The 24,154-nt window shown below is 38.5% G+C and overlaps 1 protein-coding gene across 2 annotated transcripts in view; it reads left to right on the top strand.

Moving 5' to 3' along the window:
• The first annotated feature begins 3,495 nt into the window (after window positions 1-3,495).
• Kpna5 (karyopherin subunit alpha 5) overlaps window positions 3,496-24,154 on the top strand; it is a 39,041-nt gene continuing 18,382 nt past the window's right edge. Inside the window, exons 1-7 of one of the 2 annotated variants that reach the window (XM_050138151.1) lie at window positions 3,496-3,667; window positions 8,462-8,595; window positions 10,093-10,194; window positions 10,327-10,426; window positions 14,751-14,845; window positions 16,291-16,422; window positions 17,483-17,571. In XM_050138151.1, coding sequence (XP_049994108.1) covers window positions 8,467-8,595; window positions 10,093-10,194; window positions 10,327-10,426; window positions 14,751-14,845; window positions 16,291-16,422; window positions 17,483-17,571 — 647 coding nt within the window. In that variant the 5' untranslated portion in view covers window positions 3,496-3,667; window positions 8,462-8,466. The remainder of the gene's footprint in view (window positions 3,668-8,461; window positions 8,596-10,092; window positions 10,195-10,326; window positions 10,427-14,750; window positions 14,846-16,290; window positions 16,423-17,482; window positions 17,572-24,154) is intronic. The other variant, XM_050138150.1, reaches the window with a different exon arrangement.

A 24,154-nucleotide genomic window follows, 5' to 3' on the forward strand; every position in this document is an offset into this window, starting at 1 on the left:
CGGTACTGCCTGCCTGTTCCAGGAAACAGCAACCATGTCTTTGTTTGAAAAGTTGTTATCACCATCTTGCAACTCTACCTTTGTTTCAGAGGGTTATTACAGCAACCTGTTATTATTAATACCTTATTATGACCACCTGGTTATATTCTGCTTTATAACCCTGCCTATTTGCATGCCAAGTCCCCCATTTGGAACTCCCCTATAACAGCTCTTATCTTCCCCTATTGGGTGAACTGGACATGTGGGACCCACAGAGAAATGACTGCTGAACTTGCCTAAAGGTGAGATGGTCCTTTGGGGTTCCTGCTTTATGAAAGAGTCTGCTAGACATCCTGCAGGACACAGAAGAAAGTGACTGACAAACTGCCCTTATAGGTGGAACTATCTTTGAAATTTCCTGCCTTCATGGAAAAGTCTGCTGGATACTATGGGCCTATAGGCTAAAGATGGATACCCCAGTGGTACAGAAAACTTTGGGTGACTATCCAGGTAGCAAGATGTCTCTGTTAATTCTAGAGTTTTGGAAGTTGTTTATAATGCACTTCCTGTTTACATATTATATCCTTCTGGAGTCTTTGATGGAGTTGAAGAATTTATTGTTATAGTTTCCCTTAGTTATGATAAAAGATAAAGTAGGTATAAATATTTTAACTGTAGTTCTTTCTTGATACCTGGTTTGTATGTGTAGTTTTGCTATGTTAAAGTTGAAGCCTTCCTTTTGTTTAAACAGAAAAAGGGAAATGGTGTAGGAGGTTTTTCTGCCTATATGTTGTTTTCATTGTTTAATGAAGAAATTGCTTTGGCCTGTTGATAGGGTAGAACTTATGTAGGCGGAGAGACAGAACTGAAGGCTGGGAGAAAGAAGGGCAGAGTCAGAGAGACGCCATGGATCCGTTGGAGACAGACGCTGGGAATTTTACCTGGTAAGCCACTGCCACATGGTGATACAGACTACTAAATGGGTTAAATTAATATAAGAGTTAGCCAATAAGAGACTGGACTTAATGGGCCAAGCAGTGATTTAATTAATACAGTTTCTATGTGGTTATTCGGGGCTAAGCTAGCTGGGTGGCCGGGACAAACAAGCAGGCCCTCCTCCGACTCCAACATTGATTTAATTAACCTGACAGTGATCATTCGGATTAGTGGTCTTTCTCCTCAAATCTTTGGGATTAATACACCCTGACTCAAATATATATACACATATTTATATTATTAGCCCTAAAAGATAGCCAACACCATAATGACAACATCAGTTAGGAACTGGAAGACTCTTGATGAGAGGATCAATATGTAATTAGAACTGCATTATTCTGTAGATGGATTTTTATTTGGGCTACCAACTCACTACAAAACAACATGGAGGAGACTTCTTATTAATCATGAAAACTTGGTTGGCTGATAGCTTAGGCTTGTTTCTAACCAGCTCTTATAACTTAAAGTAACTCATTTTTGTTCCTGTTTTTGTTTGTTTGTTTGTTTGTTTTTGAGACAGGGTTTCTCTATAGCTTTGGAGCCTGACCTCAAACTAGCTCTTTTAGACCAGGCTAGCCTCGAACTCACAGAGATCTGCCTGCCTGTGTCTCCTGAGTGCTGGGATTAACGGTGTGCGCCACCACTGCCTGGCTACACTAACTCATTTCTACTAATTTACTTTCTGCCTGATGACTTTATCACCTCATCTCCATGGTACCCATCCTGCTTGCTCTGCATCCCTTGATGTCTCCCTCTTCTTCTTCCCAGCATCCTCTGTGCCTGGAAATCCTGCCTAGCTATTGGCCATTCATCTTTTTTATTAAACCAGTCACAGTGACACATCTCCACTCAGTGTAAATCGGAGGCTCCACCCAAAGCCCTCTCTCCTGGAGTTGCTTCAGTCCAAACTCTGCTCCTGAAAAGAGTCCACCAAATGCTCCACCCCCAAGGGCATTAAAAGTCCCCACTTCTTGGGATCCTCTCGTGGTCTCCTCAAATATATCTGGAGCCACCCAGGAATGTTTGCTCAGAATAAACCTGGATTTATTAATTCAGTTTGATTGGCTTATTACATCGGTGGCGGCAGATTCCCATTAGCCAGGAATTTAATACTTCACAGAATATTCCACAACATTACTCAGCCCGAGACTGCAGAGAATAAATCTACAGACATTCAAAGACAAGGCATGGAGTACTTATGACTCAGCAGTCCAGTCATGGCAAGTCCCTTTGTCCAGTACTGTCTCTTCTCCGAGAATGTCCTGCAAGGTGATCTGACAAGTTGTGAATCTTTCTTCAAGATACAGATTCCTCTCTGGCTACCCCATGGGCTTCAGCCATTCCTTTGTCTAACAGGAGATTGCTGGAGAAATTCTAATTTCATAGGATTATACTTCTAATAGTCTGGTGGGCAAAAAAAAAAAATCTAAGTGTGTTTTTAGAATATGTTCATTCTTGGCCAGTCAGGCTGCTTACAGTGTTAGTATTTGGAAAGTCTTGTCCAGGTTCCTTTTGTTAAGTTTCCCTTTTCAGTTACACGTATGGACAAAGAATCAGTTTTTATCTCTTTATATTTCAGTAACCAGACATTTAGCTACTCTAATACATTGAAAATTTCTCTGTGACTGGAATCATGCTGTTTGTCTTGCATATTCAGAGCTTAACGTTCCCCACGGGCCTTAGTCTTCTGCCTCCACTACTGCTTGCAGCTCTTCAGGGTGGATTATGGGCTTGGGTGAGTTTGCTACAGTGTAGAGTGCTTCATCCGGAGTTAATTCTTGCATTGATAGGAAATGACATTTATTGAAATCCTTCAGGTGTTAGAGGCTGAAGCAGGAGACTTGTAGGTGACTATTCTTTCTGAGCTACATGATGGCCAGCGCTACACACACACACACACACACACACACACACACACACACAGCACATTGTAAGAAGAAGTTTATAAAGCTGAAGGAGGCAAAAAAAACTGCATCTGACTTTCATGAGCCTTGAGTTTTTGTTTTGCTTTTAAAAAACCTGGTTGGGCCGGGCGATAGTGGCGCACGCCTTTAATCCCAGCACTCGGGAGGCAGAGGCAGGCGGATCTCTGTGAGTTCGAGGCCAGCCTGGTCTACAGAGCTAGTTCCAGGACAGGCTCCAAAGCTACAGAGAAACCCTGTCTCCAAAAACAAAACAAAACAAAACAAAACAAAAAAACCCCATAAAACAAAACAAAACCTGTTTGGGTGCTAGATCCCCGATAATAAATCTGTTCTTCAGTATATAACACTCTCAATATATTTTTCTAGGATGGAGAGGTAGATAAATGAACGAACAAAGGAGAGCTCGCCCTTGCAGGCACAGGGAGACTAGTGACAATTCTGATGTTCATCTACAAAGTAAGGCTGAAGACAGGGGAAGCTGCTGGATGCTGTCCTTCAGAGCCACCAGCTGAGCAGCCACGCCCCTCTGCAGCCGCTCGCTGCCACGCCCCCTCCGCCCTGGCCGCGAGAGCAAGGGCTTCTGGGAGAGCCGGCTTAGGGTCTGAGGAAGGGGCGCCGGAGGCGGCCATCTTGGTTTGGTTAACGGGTCGCAGCTGCGAGCCGCGGTCGCGGTCGAGGTGGAGCGTCCACCCCGTGCTGTCTGCAGCCGTGGTCACCGCGGGACACTGCGAGTCGGGGCTCGGGAGGGACCGCGTGAGTGTGTAAGTGTGAGTGACGCAGGCCGGCCGCGCTCGCGCGGGGCTGGGACCTCGGGCTGCAGCTGGTGTGCACGTCCCTGTCCCCGGGAAGGGTTCGGGGCGGGCGCCCCTGGGCTCGCAGGCTCCCGGAGGGCTGCAGCTTGGGGGCGTGGCAGCGATCACGCCGCCCGCCCAGCCCTGCTCGCGGCTCCTGGTCATCCGTGTCCGGCGGCTGTCACCGTGCCTGTAGGAGGGACAGGACGTCCCGGCGACCCTCCGTGCGGCACCCGAGCAGGCGTCCTCCTGCCCCACAGCCAGCAACCCTGGGTCCCGTGCTGCTGTCAGTCAGCTGGCTTCCCTGCTTGAGGATGAAAATGCAATGCATAATAGATGTAGGGATTTGGAAGCTATGAGAGGGCGTAGCGAGATGTCAACCATGACATTTACACGTGAGCTTTTTCTACACCACAAAGAATAAGGGGGAAAAAAGACAAGAGGCTTTTTGACTTGCCTCTCAGTTTCAGTGCTCAGTAACGGCTGCTGTTTTGTAGGGAACAGGGTTGCTAAAGGGAGGCAGGAAACTTTGCTTCGCACAGAAGTAGTGTGTGTTTGGTCGTAGGGACTCAGGGTTGTCATTTTCTAGTGAGGTGTCCAAGCACAGAAAAATGATGCTTTACTGACTTGAGAAATTGCTTTAACAAATACCAGTAAAAAAACAAAGACTCTTGGAAGTTCAGATTCATTATGTGCCAAACTTCAGCCAGTGTGGTTTTTGTAAGAACCGGGATAAAAAGTTTAGGAATGAAAAAGCAAGCAAACAACAACAAAAACCTCCGTTTGGCAACTTTAAGATGTCTGGATAGCATTTCTTATATTTCATATAATTTCTGTTCAATTCAAGCCTTTGAATTCAAGTCCTTAAAAAACTTGTTTTCCAGCTAAGTAAAATTCCCTCGGTGAGATAACACAGTGAAGAAGGCAAAGATGCAGAAAGTTAGTATCACTGAATAAAAAGAAAGGACATAATGTGTTCTTGGAGCTACCTTTAATTTGGATTACAAGTTTGTTAATAATTTAAGAGGGATCTAGAATGCAAAGATGTTGTGGGGGAGAAGGGCCCAAAGTGACCCAAAAAATTATGAGGAGTAAAGATTAGAGCTTCTATTCATTTGCAGTTTTAATTGTTTTCATTCCTTGAAGAAAATGGCTAGTTTTGTAATTTTCACAGTGGGGTAATAATTATGATGGTAATACATGTATAAAGATAAATATTTGTTGTGGAATAGAATATTTGTTTAGCTATGGAAAGATGCGTTGCTGTTTTGTCTGCCTAAGGCAACTGATTGGTCTAATAAAGAGGTAAACGGCCAATATCTAGGCAGAGGAGGGTTAGAGGGGTCTGGTAGGCAGAGAGAAAGGGGAACCAGGGGCCAGCTGGACACAGAGGAAGCTGGAGAGCAGGAAGGACAGTACATCATGAGGTAAATGAGCCTCCAGGCAGCAATAGATTAATAGAAATAGGCTAACTTGTTTGTTCTGTGTTTTGTTTTTAAGCTAGCTAGAAACAAGCCTAAGCTAAGGCTGAGCATTCATCATTAATAAGTCTCTGTGTCATGATCTGGGGCTGGTGGTCCAAAAAGCCTGTTATAGTATTGGAAAGGCTCGGGAAGGTAGCTGGGTAAGTACGAAGGCCTTTAATCCTCAGAACCCAAGGCGGCACTTGGTCCAGACTTGGTGGCACACACCTTTAATCCCAGCCCTTGAGAGGCAGAGATAGGTACACCTCTGTGAGTTCAAGGCCAGTCAGGTCTGTTTACCAAGTTCTAGGCTAGCTAGGCTTACAAAGAGAGATCCTGTCTTTAAAAATAAAATGATTGTGGATCACTTTTGTGGTCCAATTGCTAGGGATTTGAGACAGGCGGATTCATGGAGCTCCCTGAGAGCCAGCTGAGCCTAAATAACGAGCCCAAGGCCCTTGTCTTAACAGAAAAAGTGGGAGACTCTGAGGATCGAAACCTAAAGTTGACTGGTGGTGTTGACACATGCGAGCATACACATCCACAAATAAATAAATGAATGAATATTGATGATGAAATATATATTTTTATATATGTGGAATATATATATATATAATGTGTGTTCAAAGTGTTTAAATGCCAGCAGTCTAGAAAATGCCACATATGTAGTTGAGAAAATTTTAAAAGATTTATTTGTACAAATAGAGTAGTATTTCAGTAACAAATGTTATTTCAGAAACTAGTTTTTTTCTTGTTTTGCTACTTAAGCTGTTAGTGAAATTAGAGTTTTAAAAATACATTTTTTCTTTAAACTTTTATTTTTATTATTTTAAATTATTTATACATGGGCATGGGTATGTGAGTGCAGGTGTCAGAAGCATTGGATTCCTATGGAGCTGAAGTTATATGGAGTTGTGAACTGCCTTGATTTGGTTGTTGCGAGCAAACTGGGGTCCTCTGTAAGAGCAATACATACTCTTAACCACTGAACTGTCTCTCTAGTTCAGGGTTTGTAATATATAAAAAGAGAGGAGAATGCACACGTTGTTATATATAACCTCAATTTAACAGTTTCTAGTTTCTGTTTGTAGGTTGACTTACTTATTTTTTCTGTTGCTATGATAAGACACCATGACCAAGGCAATTAATAAAAGGAAGAGTTTATTTGGGCCTTACAGTTTGAGAGGGATAGAGTTTATGACCATTATGACAGGGAGCACGGCAGCAGGCCAACAGCGTGCTACTGGAGCAGTAACTGACAACTCACATCTCGAGACCCCACTAGGCAGGGAGAGAGACACTGGGAATGGCCCAAGTCTTTTGAAACTCAAAGCCTGCCCCTTCTCCGATTCTTCCCAATTAGTTCTACCAGCTGGGGACAGGTATTCAAACATGAGCCTATGATGCCTAATCTCATTTAAACCACCACATAGTTATATATGAATTGCTGAAACATATGTGAAAACTAGATTTGACCAGCTGTAGATATCTCAGATATTCTGAGCTTGAGGTTTACCTCTGGACTATGCTTCCAATCCACCACCTTTTTCCCATTCTTGAGTCCTTAGCCCATTGTATTTTAATTTGAACTTCTTTAGTAGTGAGCTTTGCTTTACTCTTTTTACCAATGACCTCTGGTTATCAAATCTGATGCCTTGTTTGGTACTTGGTTTGTTTGCTTGATGAGTCAACAGAAGAGTAAAATATGTTGAGGAGTGTGTTATTAATGTCACTGCTACTCAAATACTTCTCTGGCTCCTGTTCCTTGCACTCTCCCCACTCCCGTATTTTCTCTTTCTTCTCTGTCCCAATTCTTTTGGTTTTCTTTCATCTTGCCCCCCCCCGAAATGTAAATACCATTAAGAATTTTCCTGTCACCTTTCTTTTTGTGGCTCTCCACGACATTGGATAATCAAGTCAGGACCCTGTTCTGTGTTTCAAACTGTATTTCCAACCATCTGTAGCTCAACACAGTCTCCTAAAGTCAGGATTCACTATTACAATGACTGCTGTAACGTCAGCAGCACACTCATTGAGATTTCACTTGTTTCCTTTAGTTCTGCTCCATAGGATCAAGTTTGAACTTCACAGCTGGATTGCAGCAACCATATTTGTTTCATGTTTATAGCTTCATTGCTGTCTCTTTCTGCAGTCATTTGTTGAGGCACACTTTATTTCTTACTGTTCTATGTGTATGCTAGGCTTCTAATTTTTTTGCCATATCTTCATATATTCTTTCTGTTTGAAATGCTTGTTCTTTTTTTCCCCTTTTCCCTCCTTTTTCACAGAGCAACACTAAAGCCTTTCTGAGCTTCCTAAGGGACAGTTAATTGCTGTTTCTTACTGTCCTCTCACAGAATTTAATGCATATATTTTAGTGTTCTGTATTGCTTATATATCTGCAAACCAATTAGCATCTTACATCAGAGAGGTCAGATAGATGAAAGCCCCCTTCTCTCTCTGTCTCTGTCTCTCTTTGTTTGTGTTTTGAGGCAGGGTTTTTCTGTGTAACCCTGGCCATCCTGGAACTCACTATGTAGACCAGCCTGGTCTGGAACTCAAGAGATCTACCTGCCTCTGCCTCCCAAATGCATGCATCACCACTGCCTGGCAACTGGTTAACAGTAGCTTCTGGTCAGGCCTGGGTATGTTCTTCGAACTTATCACAATAAGGTATTAAGTGATCACTAAGTATCTGTCACATTTAACTTACAGTTGAAATACTGCTGTAGACCACTGTTTAGTCTTCATGTGTGAACCCAGAGTAGGTTATAACATAGGCATAAAATATCATGTGTCAGTATAATAAGGGCGATGTGTATTTTTAGACCCAAATTTGTTACTTGTTTAATATTGCTAAGGCTTAGATGTGATTTGTTCCAGCCAAAACCTGTATCCTAATTTCATTGCCAGTGTAGAAACCCTTTGGACCAGCAGCTTTGTCACCTTATCTCATCTACAAATGCCCATTGACTTTGCCTTTCTGCTTCTCTGCTGTGTTTGAATTAGCATGAGGCTCCATCACAAGTGGGGCATCTGCTGGTACCTTCCTGGCCTCCAGGTCTGTGAGCTAACTAAACCTCTTTTGAAGTAAGTTCCTAGGATCTCAAATTGTCCTTAAGGCATCAGGAAATGTGCTAAGACTAAGAAATAAATACAGAACTATTTGGTCATTTTTCTCTAATATGATAGAGGTGTGAGAGACAGTATTTTTGGTCAAATCAATCAGTGAGCTTAAATTTAGTTGCCTACACTAAGCCTCTTACATTGTTTTGAGAGTTATCCCTGTATGTTTTCTTCCTCTAAGGTTCCATGGCTAGTCCAGGGAGGGATAACTACAGAATGAAAAGTTATAAGAACAAAGCGTTAAATCCTCAAGAGATGCGAAGGCGGAGAGAAGAAGAAGGAATACAACTTCGAAAACAAAAAAGGGAAGAACAGGTGGGTGTTCTTAGATACAACAAATCCATCCATTCTAGTCAGTACCTCATGTGGAGGTTTGCAAGTTTAATTATCATTGCTGTATTTTAGAAAATTTTAAATGCTAAGTATTTGAGAAAATTGATTTGCTAACTCTGTTTCTTAATTAAGTCCCTGGAATAATATTTGTAAATTCATTGATTAGAATCTTATACTAAGATAGTTACTGACTAGGGTGATTTTTCTTTTGTGTTAATAAACATTTTGTTACCATACTTTTTCCAAATGCTAAAAATGCTTACCCTTGAGTCATTTAGCTCACCTCTAGTTTTCAGCATAGACTTTGTCCCCAGGAAACACATGATATGCATTGTGGATTTCATAAGTCTTAAGGTAATTATAGTCATCTTTGTGTGTTTTCATTTTATGACTTCTGTATTTGCTAATATATTTCTATATTTCATAGCTTCTATACTTTGCATATGCTACTTATGAATACTTCTTAACATTTTTCATTCCAGTATAGATTTGGAAATATTTATAAAGTCGTTCTTTACAATAACAAATAACAAAACAAGCTAAAAATAGTATATGCAAAGGACTATTCCCAAAAGTTCAAGAAGGCCTGCTTAGAAATGTAGTAATTGTGGTTTTTCAGCTCCTGTCTGTAGTATCTTGCAGAACTTACATTAAAGAAACAAAGAGACAAACAAAAAAACCTGTTGACTAAAAAAATGTGTGTACAGACTGTGAAAGAGCTGTATTTATTTAGTCATCGAAATACAAGGAGGTTTTTTTATCTTTCTATTTTTATTAATAATGGAACTAAAAAGTATAGGACTGATTTTCCTAAAACTTTTTTCCTATTGCTTGTTTTATTTTATTTAGACAGGCTCTCACATAACCCAGGCTGTCCTCAGATTTTCTTGTAGCTCAGGGTGCCCTTGAGTTCTAGAGCCTCCTGCTTCTAACTCAGGTGCTAGGATTATAGGCATGCACCACCATGCCCAGCTTCCTATTGCTTGTTAGTTGGCTATATTGACTCGGTAGCATGATATTTATACTGTGTGATTTACTTTTTAAATCAAGAGTTCTCTTTTTAAAGATTTGTTTTTATTTATTATGTGTGTATGTTTGTGGGAGGATATGTGCACTGAGAGCAGTTGGCCATAGAAACCAGAGGTATCAGATGACCCAGAACTGGAGGTACAGATGGTTATAAGTTGTCAAACTTGGGAACTTGGAATTTAACCTTGGTACTGGGACTCTGGTCCTCTGCGAGAGCTGTATGCACTTTTAAGCACTTAACCATCTCTCCAGTCCATAGTAAAGATTTTCTTAGAAAAATTCTTCTATAGTTAGTCATCAAATAAAGAATACATGCTTTTTCAAGCCCTATAAAATGTAAATGTTTAATATATTGAATTATAAAAAATCATTTTGTTTATTCATATGAATCCTATGACTGTTGAATGTTTTGGAAAACTTAGTATATAAAATCATTTTTCTTTGTTGCAGTTGTTCAAACGCAGAAATGTCTCTTTGCCCAAAAATGAAGACTGTATGCTAGAGAGTCCTATCCAGGACCCAGATATCAGTTCCACTGTACCCATTCCAGAGGTATACTTTACGAAATTGTGTTTTGGTTTGTATTATGCCTCATAATATTTCTGAGACAGTATATGCATCAAATAATATAAATAATATTCATGCAAAAAACATTTGCCTGATAATTTTATTTCTGTGTTTTAGGAAGATGTCATCACTGCAGATATGATTCGGATGGTTTTCTCTAGCGATGCTGAACAGCAGCTGGCAGCAACACAGAAATTCAGGAAACTGCTCTCTAAAGGCAAGAGTTATTTCAGTGGCTATTTGATGTTGCACAATTTAAGGCAGAGATTTATATTTTTTAAAATTTTGGGACACTTATTTTTTCCTTTTTTTTTTTTCCAGAGACAGGTCTTAATTTCTCTTTATAGTTTAGCCTGATACGGTTTTGTACACCTTTGTTTCATTTTGTTTTTTTTACCTTTGAGAGAGGGTCTGTCTACCTAATCTTGGTAACCAAGATGTCACTCACTAGATAAGTCAAGCTAGCCTCCAATTCATACAGGTAGGCTCACCTGCCTTAGCACCCAGCTTGGTTGTATTTACCTTTAGTCCCAGCATTTGGGAGGCAGAGGTAGGCAGATCTCTGTGAGTTGGAAGCCAGCCTGGTCTACATAATGAATTCCATGCCATCCAGAGCTGCATAGAGATCCTGTCTTTAAAAAAAGTGTTTTAAAGTATCATCGTTTTCAAAATGTATTGTTAGAATAAACACATTGTAGAAAAAAAATTATAAAAGAATCTAAAGAAGCAAATCAAAAATAATTGTTACTAGTAAATAAGGCTATAATTCTATAAAAAATACTTTTTAGACATATTTTTCATTTGTTCAGCTTTGACTTGGAGGAGACAAGGTTTATCTTGTAGCTAAGACTGGCCCCAAACTCTCCATCTTCCTGCCTCACCTTCACAAGTGCTGGAAGTTCAGTTACGCAACACCGTACCCAGCTCTTTCATTATTTACTAACCGTTTGTAATTCATATGGTCAAATTACTTACCCAGTTAGTATTAGTATTGTTTCATATGTAGAATTTATAGAATTGGTGATTGAATTGTAAGGAATTTTTAAGATGTTAAGATTTTGCAGATAATGCTGAATCACCCACCTTAATTTCCTAAGAAAGATAAAATTTGCTAAGGTGAGGAATGAATGCAATCTTGTGGTTTGGTCAGCGTAATCTAAGTCTTTCGTCTTTGCTCTCATATGTTTTAAGAGTGAGTGTATTATAACTAGTTATAAAATAGGGCCGGCAGAGTGCTCAGTGGATAAAGGCAATTGCGACCAAATTCTGTGACCTGAGCTTGATCCCTAGAGCCTATATGCCTGAAGGAGAGAACTGACTCCTTCCAAAAGCTGCCGCCTTTGGACAGTGGCATACAGTCATTTGTGAACATGACTGCACACACCACATAAGTGAGTGCAGAAACTTTAGTAAGGGAAAATTATCAAATATTTTTACTTTTGAATGACTACGTTTAGCTTTCATATCTCATCCTTCATCTTCAGTAGTTTACATCTTCAGTAGTTCAGAAATATTTATACAATCAAATTTCTTTTTATCTCTGCATTTTAGAATATTTTTTGCAGTTGATATTTATGTTACCTGATTCAAATTTTTTATTATATTCTTTTTCAAGATTTGTTTTTGACACCTGCATAGTGTACAACTGATAGGATTTCTGTAGATTTTGTTTGAGAATTTTGAAGTTGTTCTCAATTATTTTTCTACCACATCTTTATTATTATTGAATTTATTTTGATTCTTTAAAGTAAGAATGTAGTTTGAAAAATTTTAATCTTCCTGTTATCTGTATCATTCTCTGAGGTGAGACTGTTTTAGTAAGACAACTGTTTTCTGTAATTTCAAACTGTCATGTTTCTCTTAAGCTTTATATGTCAATTATTTTTCACCGTTTCTTCTTAATAGTTGGATTTTTACGCCTAAGTTAGACATAAAACAGGGGTTATAAATGCTCTCCTTTGCTGATTGACATGGATTTCTGCCAAGTGTATCAAGGATAGGAGAACTTTGGATTTACTATATTTTTATTTAACCTATCATATAGAAAACCTGGGAAAGCAGCTGTAAATAGAACTGTTAGCAGAAACAGCAGGCGACTTGTAGTTCTTCATCTTTAAGTAGTATTCTAACAGTTGCCACAAAGCAGATTTAAGTATGCCACTGGCTACTGCATAGCCTACCATTGAACCCAGCTCTGATTTAAATCAGATGATAAACCTTTGTTAAAATCCCTTAATCTGCTTCCCCATCATGGCCACTCTTGTAATGCAAATCACGGGTTACACTTCTTCAATTTCATTTTTTGCAGAAATTTCCCCAAAGCTTTTCTGTTCTGTATTATTCTTTGTTTTCACTGCTTGAGCATATATTTTCCTATTTTGCTTATATTTAAATTGCCACAATGTCTGTGAATTTTATTTATGATAGCTCATCACCTTTATAAGCTTATATAGACTTGTATTTTGTTATGTAATATCAATAACTATGTTAAATTAGCTGATAATTCTAGTGCACTTTAATTGGCTTCTTTTAGATGAAATGATAAAAAGTGTTGCTTTGAACTTTGGGCGAAGAGACTGTATTTGTGTTCTTATGTAAGTGACAGGTCTGCGTCTGTGTTTACTTGTAGATACTGATGGTCCAGTGTCCATTTCTCACTGCCCTCTAACCACACATCCTGTTTTCATCTTCCATCTTATCACCTCTGTCCTCAAAGACAACAACACAAATTTCTGTTCTTTAAATTTTAAAAAAGGAAAGTTTAGAGCTTTCCATCAGAAAAAGAAAAAAAAGAAGGTGAAGCTGGTAACTCTTGTCCTAAAATTGTGACACTTTCAAAGATAGAGGGTGACCAGGCTGGCCTCGAACTCACAGAGATCCACATGCCTCTGCCTCCCAAGTGCTGGGATTAAAGGCGTGCACCACCACCGCTGGTCTACAGAGCTAGTTCCAGGACAGGCTCCAAAGCCACAGAGAAACCCTGTCTCAAACAAACAAACAAACAAAAAAAAAAGATAGAGGGTGAGGGGTGGAAATGTCTGCTAATGTTTTGTAAGATAGGGAAAGGATGAGCATTTCAAAATCTGGACTTTCATTTACAACACAGAGAAAAAAAATTAATGAACATAGTTTTGTTAATTAAGATAAAATTTCGACTGACTGAGAGTTCTCCCATGGGACTTGATGAACAGCTGTTTTAGTACCGGTCAGGTTGAGCATGATAGGGGTATGTGGCTTGGCTATGCTTCCCTTAAGAATACTTACAAAAGTAACCGCATAGACACACTAAAGTGTGGTGTGGGACAAAGGAGAACAGAATTTAGGGAGTTTCTGGAGTTTAGTACATGGTAATAGTGAATGACTAGTGAATTTAACAGAAGAGGTCCGTTTCTAGAAGAGAATAGAAGACGCACAGGAACACCACCCCAGAAGCTGCTGAACACTGACAGCACTATTTATTGAAGCAGAGGTAGAGGAAAGATTCCTTGTATTTAGTTGGTCAGTACTTGAAATACATTGGTTTGATTTTTATTTGAATTGCATGAGGATTTATGATTTTCAGAAGTCTGCATTTCATGAAAAAAAATCATGGTTTTTAGATAGTATAGTAGTATTTCTATAAATAATAATGTCTAGACAAAATAAAATCTTGTCTGACTGAGACAGGTAAGTGAACGATTATTACTAGTGAGGGAACATCCTTGGAAATCAAGGGTAGTGCTGTAAGGATTTAGTGGGGACTTTCTTGTTGGGGTTAGGAGTATTAGACCCAGATTCTCCCATTTTATAAGGACGATCTCTTAAATATATTTCATATTGGGAAATATATTTTAGTTACCTATCATTGCAGTTAATGAAAAAGTAGAGTTTGCTTTGCAAAAGTACTGCAGTAATGAGAACATTTATCTGCAGTTACATCCAGCTAAGAGTTTACACTTAGGTTATTGAAACCTGTGCGATCTGTGACAGTTATATTACTTTCCAATTTGTTAAAAGTCTAGAATCACCTAGGAGACTAGCCTCTGATCATGCCTGTGAGGGCTTGTCTTGATTTCCTTAACTGAGATGGGGAGACCTGTCCACCGCTCTCTGGCTGCAGCTGTGCACTGACTGTGTAAATGGAGAGGTGGCTGAGTAGCGGAAGCTTGTGGCTCCCTGGATGCAATGTAACCAGTTGCTTTAAGTTCCTGCTGCTGTGACTTCTCTGCTGTGATGGACTGCAACTACTCCTCTAATGTTCTTTGGTCAGACTGGTTTTTTGTTTTGTTTTGTTTTGTTTTTCGAGACAGGGTTTCTCTGTAGTTTTGGTGCCTGTCCTGGAACTAGCTCTTGTAGACCAGGCTGGTCTCGAACTCACAGAGATCTGCCTGCCTCTGCCTCCCGAGTGCTGGGATTAAAGGTGTGCGCCACCACTTCCCGGCTTGTTCAGGCTGTTTTTTCACTACTCAAGGAAAAGGAGCTGAGATGCATATTGTGTGAAATGGGGATCAGTTCATTGTTTTTCTGTGTCTGTCTAACATCCTTTCTTTTTTAAATCTTAGAACCCAATCCACCAATAGATCAAGTTATACAGAAACCAGGAGTTGTACAGAGATTTGTGAAATTTCTTGAAAGAAATGAAAATTGTACTTTACAAGTGAGTTTGAAGTTTTCTTTTTAAATCTTCTAGAAATGACTGAGTTTCTAGTGGAAATGGTTTCAGTGCTAACCATATTGTAAGCATTATTTATGGCTGTAGTGCTAATTTCTGCTAGAAATTATTTTATTGAACAGTTCCCAGAAGCATAAAATCACAGCTAATGTTAATGAAATTCTGTAGGTGTCAACCTTTGTTAACTTTTTTAAAAGATTGATTGATTTATTATGTATACAGTGTTCTGTCTGAATGTATGCCTGCACTCCAGAAGAGAGCACAGGATCTCATTATACATGGTTGTGAGCCATCATGTGGTTGCTGGGAATTGAACTCAGGACATCTGGAAGATCAGCCTGTCTCTTAACCTCTGAGCCATCTCTCCAGTCCAGCTACTTTCTTTTAGAAAACTCAAACTTTTAAAGTGTTAATCTCATTATTAAGCTTCTTTATTTTTTTCTGAGTCAGGGTCTATCTAAGTAGCCCTGACCTTAAATGTAATTTACAGAGGTCAGCCTTCCCCTGTTAATGTGTTGGAGTTAAAGGCTCAAGCCACCACATCCACCTCTGTTGGTTCTTAAAGAACTGCTTAAAATGTTCCCAGCTGATCTTTTTAAAGAATAAATTGGTATGATCACAGTTAGATTTTTTTCCTAGAGAAATTATCTCTGAACCGATATGGTTACAGTCTCCCAAATCATCCATGCTCTTTACCACCAAGCCATCACTCCAGCTTTAATGTCATGGCCGTGTGTTCCATTTTGTTCAGTTCTTCAGTAGGGTGTGACTTTACCAGTCTTACTAATGCATTCTCCTAGGGGATATAGGTCAGATTTGTAAACTTGTAGTTGCTTTCTGTTTGTTTTCTTATTTACAACAGATGAAGGCTATCATCTCCATTGATGTGAAATATAAGCTATTTCTCAGGGTTTTTCTTTTCAGTCTTTCAGAGGTCCTGTTGTATGAAAGACCACCACACTTCTAGTCCCACCTCTGTTAACAATAAAACCTTATTGAACAAAAACCTAAATGTCTCGCATTCTAATTTTCATGTTTTGAAATGAGGTTGGGGTGACATGACCCCCCAGGATGCAAATAGCATGTATGATTCTTTCATTCCATAAGTAGTGTCTCATTTGTTTTTGAAGAGCCTGCTTTAGAATACCACTCTGAAATAGTAAATATTAGAAGTTAAATAAATTAAGTTGTATTTATATATTTTTGACATTATAAATATACTTCTTTTTGGTTTTAGTTCGTGCAAATCTGAAGAATCTTTTTGCTTTTTTAAATATTGTTTTCCCATCTATAAACTTGATTTCTTAATATTTGTTTTATAATCGTAAGTCAGCCTTCCTTTCAGATTTAATTTTTTACTTTGTTTCTACTTCCTTCTCCTTTGTGACTTTCCCTTTATTCTGTCATTCATTTCACTTTTCTTTCCCTAGTTTGAAGCTGCCTGGGCATTAACTAATATAGCATCTGGAACTTTTCTGCATACGAAGGTAGTGATTGAAACTGGAGCTGTTCCAATTTTCATCAAACTTCTCGCTTCGGAACATGAAGATGTGCAGGAGCAGGTAAGTTCCTAACTTGTGCAGCATGTTGTATATAATGAGATTTTAATTTTCTCTTGACAATACTACTTGTAATTTTGACCTCTATTTCATTAGTATTCCCAATTTGAATAACATTTATTTAAAATACATTTATTAGGGAAAAGGAATTACCTTCTCAAAGCATATAGAAATGATTGCGCATATATAGCCCCACCTACAGAGAGAGAGTACTTTTCTTTTTAAGGCAGGGCAACCTATGTAGCTTTGGCTGACCTCAAACACAGCGATACATTTGCCTCTGCCACCAAGTTGCTTGCTGGGATAAAAAGTACACGTCACCATATCTGCCCCCCTTTTGATAATATTATTAAGGTTTACTAATAAGATAGTAAGAATTATCTTGAAAGTATTTTTTGGTCTGGTTTTAAACATTTTTTTAAAAAATTTTAATCTTAGGTCTCAAATAGATGTTAAAAATAATGATTCATGTTTTAAATTCTAAAATAAGACTTTCTAAGTTGAAAACATAATATACTTTTGTGTTTCTCTGAAAGCTTTACAGTGAGACTATGATACAATGGAAATTTTCATTTGGATAGTCACTCATAGGATTAAGATTTCCTACTGTTTACTTTCAAAATTATACTAAACTGACTAATCTTAAATTTTCAGTGTTCATCTAATTCTCATCTTAGTTATTATTTATACTATGTTTTTTAACTCTTATTCAAAAATTAGTACCATTCTAGCTAGAAGATTTTTTTTAACAGAGGAGCAAATCTCTTGTATAATTAGAAAATTTGCTGGATAAATTTATCTCTCTTGGTAGATTCAAAATAGATTCCTTAAGCTCTTCTTTGAATATTATTGAGAGTTCACTAGAATATAAGAGAAACTTAAGTGCCCTTACCTTATGATTTAAAATATGTAGCATTTCATTTAAAAATTCCTATCCTTTTGTCTTTCCTTGCCTTTGTTTTCTCACATTTTCTTGAAAACATTGTTACTTTAGAAAAATTCTCTTAGCAGAGAATGTCTGATTTAGGATATTGTCTTAAAAGCAATGTTTTATTTTTCTCAGGCTGTTTGGGCACTTGGTAACATTGCTGGTGACAATGCAGAATGCAGGGATTTTGTTTTGAATTGTGAGATACTTCCACCTCTTTTAGAGTAAGTATTTTGTTTCAGTTTATCATAACTTAATTTTGCATTTGGAAAAAAACATTATATACTCCTCCATTTCTATATAACAGCTAAATTCTCAAACATTGTTTTATTTTGTAGTTTTATGATTGGCCAGGACAAAAGTTATTTAAAAGTAGGAAAACCAGAGAAAAAAATTCGAATTGTATGCTTTTTAAAAAATGTTTTTTATGATGCCAGGTTTTTTATGATGGTGGTGCAAGCCCATCACTCAGGAGGCAGAGGCAGGTGGATCTCTGAGTTAGAGGCCAGCCTGGTCTACAGAGCAAGTTCCAGGACAGCTAGGACTACACAGAGAAACCCTGTCTGGAAACACACATCCACCCACCTTCCACCCCCAACAGACACATGTGCGTGTGCGCGCACACACACACACACACACACACACACACACACACACAAGTCTTCTGTGTTCTCTTCATCTGTACTTAGTAGTCACCACTTGCGTGATGCTTTCAGTGCTAAAATAATTAACAAGGACATCCACTACTTTATAGTATAACAACATTTAAATGGTCCTGTAGTATGAACAACTTTTTAAGGTTAAAAATGTTATGTATATATTATGTGTGTGTTTGGGGTTAGGGGTATGTGCACCTGATTGCAGTTGTCCATGGAGGCCAAAGGAGGAGGGTGTCAGATTCCTGAAACTAGAGTTGTATATGAGAAGTTGTGAGCTAGGATCTGAACTTAGGTCCTCTGAAAGAACAGCAAATGCTCTTAGCTACTGTACTGTCTTTCCAGGGCCTTATAAAATGGAATCTTTAATACTTAAACAAATTGTGTACTTATAATGTCTACAGAATTATATATTTGATTTTAAAATGTCCTCAGAACAAAGACCACAAGAGATTTTTGGTTTAGTGCTTGAAAGTAACATTTTATTTACAGTGATTGAGCAAGTAGTTTCTTGCCTGGCTGCTTTACTGCTAAGATTTATCTTTATGTATGTGTGTCTGTGTTGGGAGCATGTTCACGTGAGTGCAGGTTCCTGAGAACAGCAGAGGCTGTCAGAGTTTCTAGACCTGGAGTTATAGTAGTTGTGAGCTGCCTGATATGGGTTCTAGGAACTGAGTGAGCTCTGGAAGAGCAGTGAGTGAGAGTCTTAGCTGCTTGATATTTAAAAGTACATTATGCTGTGATGTAAGGTCCTTTAAAAACACTGATAAATTGTTTGAAAGAGAGATTTCTTTATATAAAATAATTAGCATTCACTGAAATTATCTGCACATTAAATTTCAGTGACAATTATTATGAAAGAAAAACTAATCAAAGAAATGATTGGAAGAAAAAATATCTATCATTTTGTGATACTCTCCATCCTTTTCAGGGGAGGAATTAAATAGAATAAATTTAAACATCTAGACTACTTTGAAACCCTTTGTTCTAATAAACAACACCATAGAAATGATTTCTTAGCATGAAAATATGATTAAATAAACTTGATTAAGAACTAGTTGCATGCAGACCACTGAATTGTTTGCTACAGTTTTACTACTGTGGACTTACTTTTTGGTAGTTCTCCTTTCCAAGTGACATTTTTCTGATTTGATTATTTGATTTGTAGATCAGATAATTAACTGAGCATTTTGTTTCTTTGTATATTTTTGGTACTATTTCTCTGGGTTATTTTGCCCTATTCTGCACTGCAATAGGCCCAAAGGAGATTCTTTATTATTGAGTGGTATTTATAGCATAAAGAGGGGAATCCCACATCACTTTCTTAACAATATTGAGTGTTTAAATAGAAAAACATGGGATGTAATATAATTTATTTAGGTCTTTAAATATTTTGTAGTTTTTAGTAAACAAAGTCTTATGCCTTGATTAACTTTATTCTAAAACAGTCTCTAGCTTACATTGTTTGAATATATGCTTGATTGGCTTGATGGTCTAACAGTGAAATACATTTAATGGGTGCTCTTTTTTGACCTCTGACCTTTTCCTGAACTAGCAGTATGTGAGTGATATTCTTGTAGATTACAGGCAGCATTGGCAAACTGCAGCTTCTAGTTAGCCATAAGGTGAGAGTAAACAACTGACCCTCTGTAGAGTACTGTGCTGCTAAGCTGTTTAGGTAGGTATATGTCGGAGCCCGTTTGGGTCCAACACAGACTTCCTAACTTGGCTGGAACGGAGTCGCGAGGAATAATCAGACACAGCTTACACCATCATCATGGAAAAGGCCAGAATCCTCCTTTATTGTCCAAACATCTTATATACCCTCACCAAATGAGCGGGAACACACCAAGGCTGTTGCCTAGGCAACCAGGTGCCTGGGCTCTCGTCACCTGTGCGTCTAGCAGTCAGGTAGGCCCTGAATTAGCATCTCTATAAGATAACCTTCAAATTGCATAAGGAAAGAAGCCCCAAACATCCTGACCAGTTACAGTCAACACCTCTTCTCAGGTAATACACACTTAAACAAAGGAAGCTAGGAGCAAGGCATCCTGGCTTTTGTTAAGGGCAGACAGCTTGTCTGCAGAGCTATGTATCAGCTCAAACCGGGGCAATGGCTTTTGTGGCATATTGGAATATGCGCCCACAGGTATATTAGTTTTCTATCATTGTGATGAACTTGTATGGAGGATAGGGTTATTTTTGGCTCACAGTTTCAGAGGCTTCAGTACAAGATTACTTGCCAAGGGTTACTTTGTGCTCCTGCAGAGGCAGAACATAATAACAGGGATGTTGACTGCTGACCCAACAGTCCAGAGCGAAATTAACATTTAGAAAGGACCAAAGTCTCCAGATCTTAGAGTCATTCCTCTAGTAACTTAATTTATTTCTATCAAATACTACCTCCAGTAGGTTCTATTATCACTTGAATCTTTAGCATGGCATTTGAAGACTATTTAAGATCCAAACATACTAATAGGTTAGATACATTATATATCTTTTTTCTTGCAGTGTTTTTAACTTGTAATGGATTTATTCATTAATAACCCAAGAACATTTTTTTTTATTTTTGTTGTAAATAAAAGTGTTGTTTTGATTTTTTTAAGCTTGTCATAGAATTATATGGGGATTCAGTTAACTTAAAGTTTTGAGCTTACACCCTGCAACTTTGTGAATTTATTTGTTGTAACTAGTAGCTTCTTTTTTCCTTTTTGGTATTGGGTCTTACTGTATGTCTCAACCTTACAGATTATTAGGTTTCTGTATATGAGATTATATTGATGTGGGATTCCCCTCTGCATACTGTGAATACCATGTGTTAATAAAGAAACTGGCGTGGCCTGATAGGGTAGAACAGAGTTAGGTGGAGAAAACTAAACTGAATGCTGAGAGAAGGAAGGAGGAGTCAGGAAGAAGCCATGGAGCCACTGCCAGAGACAGACGCAGGCTGAAACTTTGCCAGTAGGCCACGAGCTGATGCTGTAAAACAATCCCACACCAGTTCAGAATTAGGATAATAAAAGGGTTATTTATTTAAGGGTAAAACTTACAGATCACAATAGTCCTCTGAGCGCAAACAGAGTCTAGCATGGTTCCCGCTGCTTTTTAAAGTATAAGAGACCACGCCCCAGTAGGCTGGTATCTTAAAAGCTATTGGCAAAGGAGCAGAATGTGCTTCCACAGCAATGAGCCTTGTGTTAAAATATAAAATACTCGAAATGGGTTAATACTAGATGTAAGAGTTAGCTAGCAATACACTTAAGTGATTGGCCAAGCAGTGATTTAAATAATATAGTTTCGGTGTGATTATTTTGGGAGTCTAGGCCACCGGGAAATGAACAAGCGGCCTCTATACTTTACATTATATCACATGTAAGTAGAGATAGTTTCATTTTCTCTTCTCCAGTTTGTATTCTTTCCCTTCTTCTATCATGTTGAAATGATTTCCTTTTATTTTTGTTTTTCATTATGAAAATGTTGGTTTCCTTCAGTTTTTTGTGTATCAATTTATAGGCTTGTTCATGTTTTCTTTATCTTGTTAATGTAGTTTATCCCATTGATATATGACTATTGAACCATTCTTGAATTTCTAGGATAAAATCCTATTAGGCTGTACTCCTTAATAATTTTAATTACTAAATAATTTCTTGGAATTAATTTTCCTAGAAAATTGTATGTATATTCATAAGGAATATTGGTCTGTAGTTTAGTATTTGGGGGGGCCTATTTAAGATAATAGATGTCAAGCATCTGTGGTAAAATCCAATGTCTAATTCTTTTTTTTAAACTTTGCCTCTTAATTCTTTGTTGAAAACTGCACATTTTGATTATGATCTCAGATTATTCTCTCTCGGGTCCTAATGATCCTTACTATAGTTGCTTGTTTAAAGTCTTTTTTTTTAAGTTCATATGTGAGAGTTTTGCCTGCATGGTATGCTTATGTCCCACGTGTGAACTTGATGTCTGCAGAGATCAAAAGAAGATAGTTGGATCCAATGGGACTGGAGCTGCACCTAGTTATGAATCACCATATAGATGCTGGGACTCAAATCTGGGTCCTCTGCAAGAACAATAAGTGCTCTTAGCAGCCAAGTTTACTCTCTAGCGCTTAAAAAAAAAGATGTTTTAAAAATTGTCATTATATTATCAGACATGTGGTGCTTAGCTGGGCCAGATAGCACTATGAACTCAGCCCTTACTTTCTGTTTATGCTAAGTCTGAAAGTCAGGCGGATGGCTAGGGCCTTCCTCGGTATTTTCCTGAGTGTGTACTCTGACCAGAAGATGTTTTACTATTTTGATGTCTGATACATGAAAGCTATTCGAATGGCTTATTTCCCCAGAGGAGTTCACTCCCTAGTTTTCCTCCCATGTTTTCAGTGTCTCCCATTTGCCCTATATTCTTTACTTGAGGTTTCTGCTTTTTACTAAAAGACATTTAGCTACTTTCCCACATCTGAATTTTCCCAGATAGGCAGAAGAAAGACAAATACACATTGTACCCATTTTTAAGTGTCCCCACAAAGCTGGCCACACATGTATAAGCACCTGGAAACAAGGTATATGCGTTTGCTCTGGTCCTCTGGAATAAGGACTTTCCAGAAGAAAAAAATATATCATTTTAAAGTCAGCTGGCAGACTAGAGAGATGGGTTTGAGCAAGTGTGAATTAAAACACTAGAAAGGTTCAGTGAGATGTTTCAGTCCTTCTGTGGCTGTAAGCATTTAGCTGTCTTTTAGAATTCTGACAAAACTGATAAGCACGGGGTTTCCATCACAGTTTAGGTGTTGTTTGCTGTTTGTTTGTGGTGCTTCTGGGGCAGGAGAAGTTTTTCAGGGTTCCCTTCTTGACTGCTTTTGCTGATGTCATTTCAAAATGGGATTTTTTTTTTTCCAACCTAGGTTCTCAATATTTCTAGCAGCTTTATGAAGGTCAATAAACTCCTGAAATTACATGGCTAATTTTGGTTTGTGTTCTCTTTCTCTAAGCTATAAAGAATTAGTATGATGTCATATTAAGGAATCTGCTATTGTCCATTTAGTGTGTGTTCATGTAGGGTGCAGAGGACAGCTTGTTGGAATCAGTTCTCCACCTCTGTCATCTGAATTCTGCGGATGGTTCAGGTGTCAGGCTTGATGGCAAGTGCCTGCCTGCAAAGTCATTTCACTATCTTGGGCATCTCCTAATTAGACATAATTAACATATAGATTAACAAAAATATAAATTTAATTGTATTAGTTACTTCTGTATTGATGTGCTAAAACACCATGCCAAAGTGTCTTACAAAAGAGTTTAATTGGCAAGGAGGTGGTGGCACTCTCCTTTAATCCCAATACTTGGGGGGCAGAGGGAGGCATCTATCTCTGTGAGCTCTAAGCCAGCCTGGTATATAAGAACTAGTTTCAGGACAGGCTTCAAAGCTATAAAGAAACCCTGTCTCAAAAAACAAAACAACAACAAAAAAAGTTTAATTGGTCTGGGCTTGCAGTTCCAGAGGTGATGTGGGAGTGATTTCTTATTAATAAAGAAACTGCCTAGGCCCCTTGATAAGGCCCACCCTTAGGTGGGTGGAGAAAACAGGAGAATTCTGGGAGAAGGAGGCTTGGTGGAGCAGTTGCCATGATGCTCCCACTCCAGACAGACGCAGGTTAAGATCCTCTCTGGTAAGCCAGCTCATGGGCTACACAGAATATTANCAGAGGGTTAGAGTTTGTCATGGTAGAGAGAAGTCATGGTGGCTGGAGCAGCAGCTAGGAGCTCACACTCCTGGCCATGATCAGGGAGTAAACTGGGGATGGTAGGAAGCTGTTGAAACCTCAAGTCCACCAACAGTAACACATCTCCTCCTCCAGGGCCACATCTCCTAACCTTTCCAAAAGGCCACCAGTTACAGGGAACCTAAGTATTCAAATATATGAGCCTGTGAGGGCCAATCTCATTGAAACCACCCGAATATTGAACCATGATGTTGTTGTAAGTGTGGGGAAACTGTTAATAACTTCTTAGGGAACTGAGAGAAGAGACATTCTTGTTTCTGATACTTGGCTTCGTAGAATCTATCAGGATTCATTGCAAACAAGTTTTTAGAACACATTGTAAGACCTGTTAAAATAAAAGCTAAGAACTTCCTTTGCCAATAGCTGACCTTCACT

This window comes from Alexandromys fortis, unplaced genomic scaffold (genome assembly GCF_014885135.2).
Source record: "Alexandromys fortis isolate MF-2015 unplaced genomic scaffold, M_Fortis_MF-2015_v1.1 scaffold_14, whole genome shotgun sequence".
NCBI classification, from domain to species: Eukaryota; Metazoa; Chordata; class Mammalia; order Rodentia; family Cricetidae; genus Alexandromys; species Alexandromys fortis.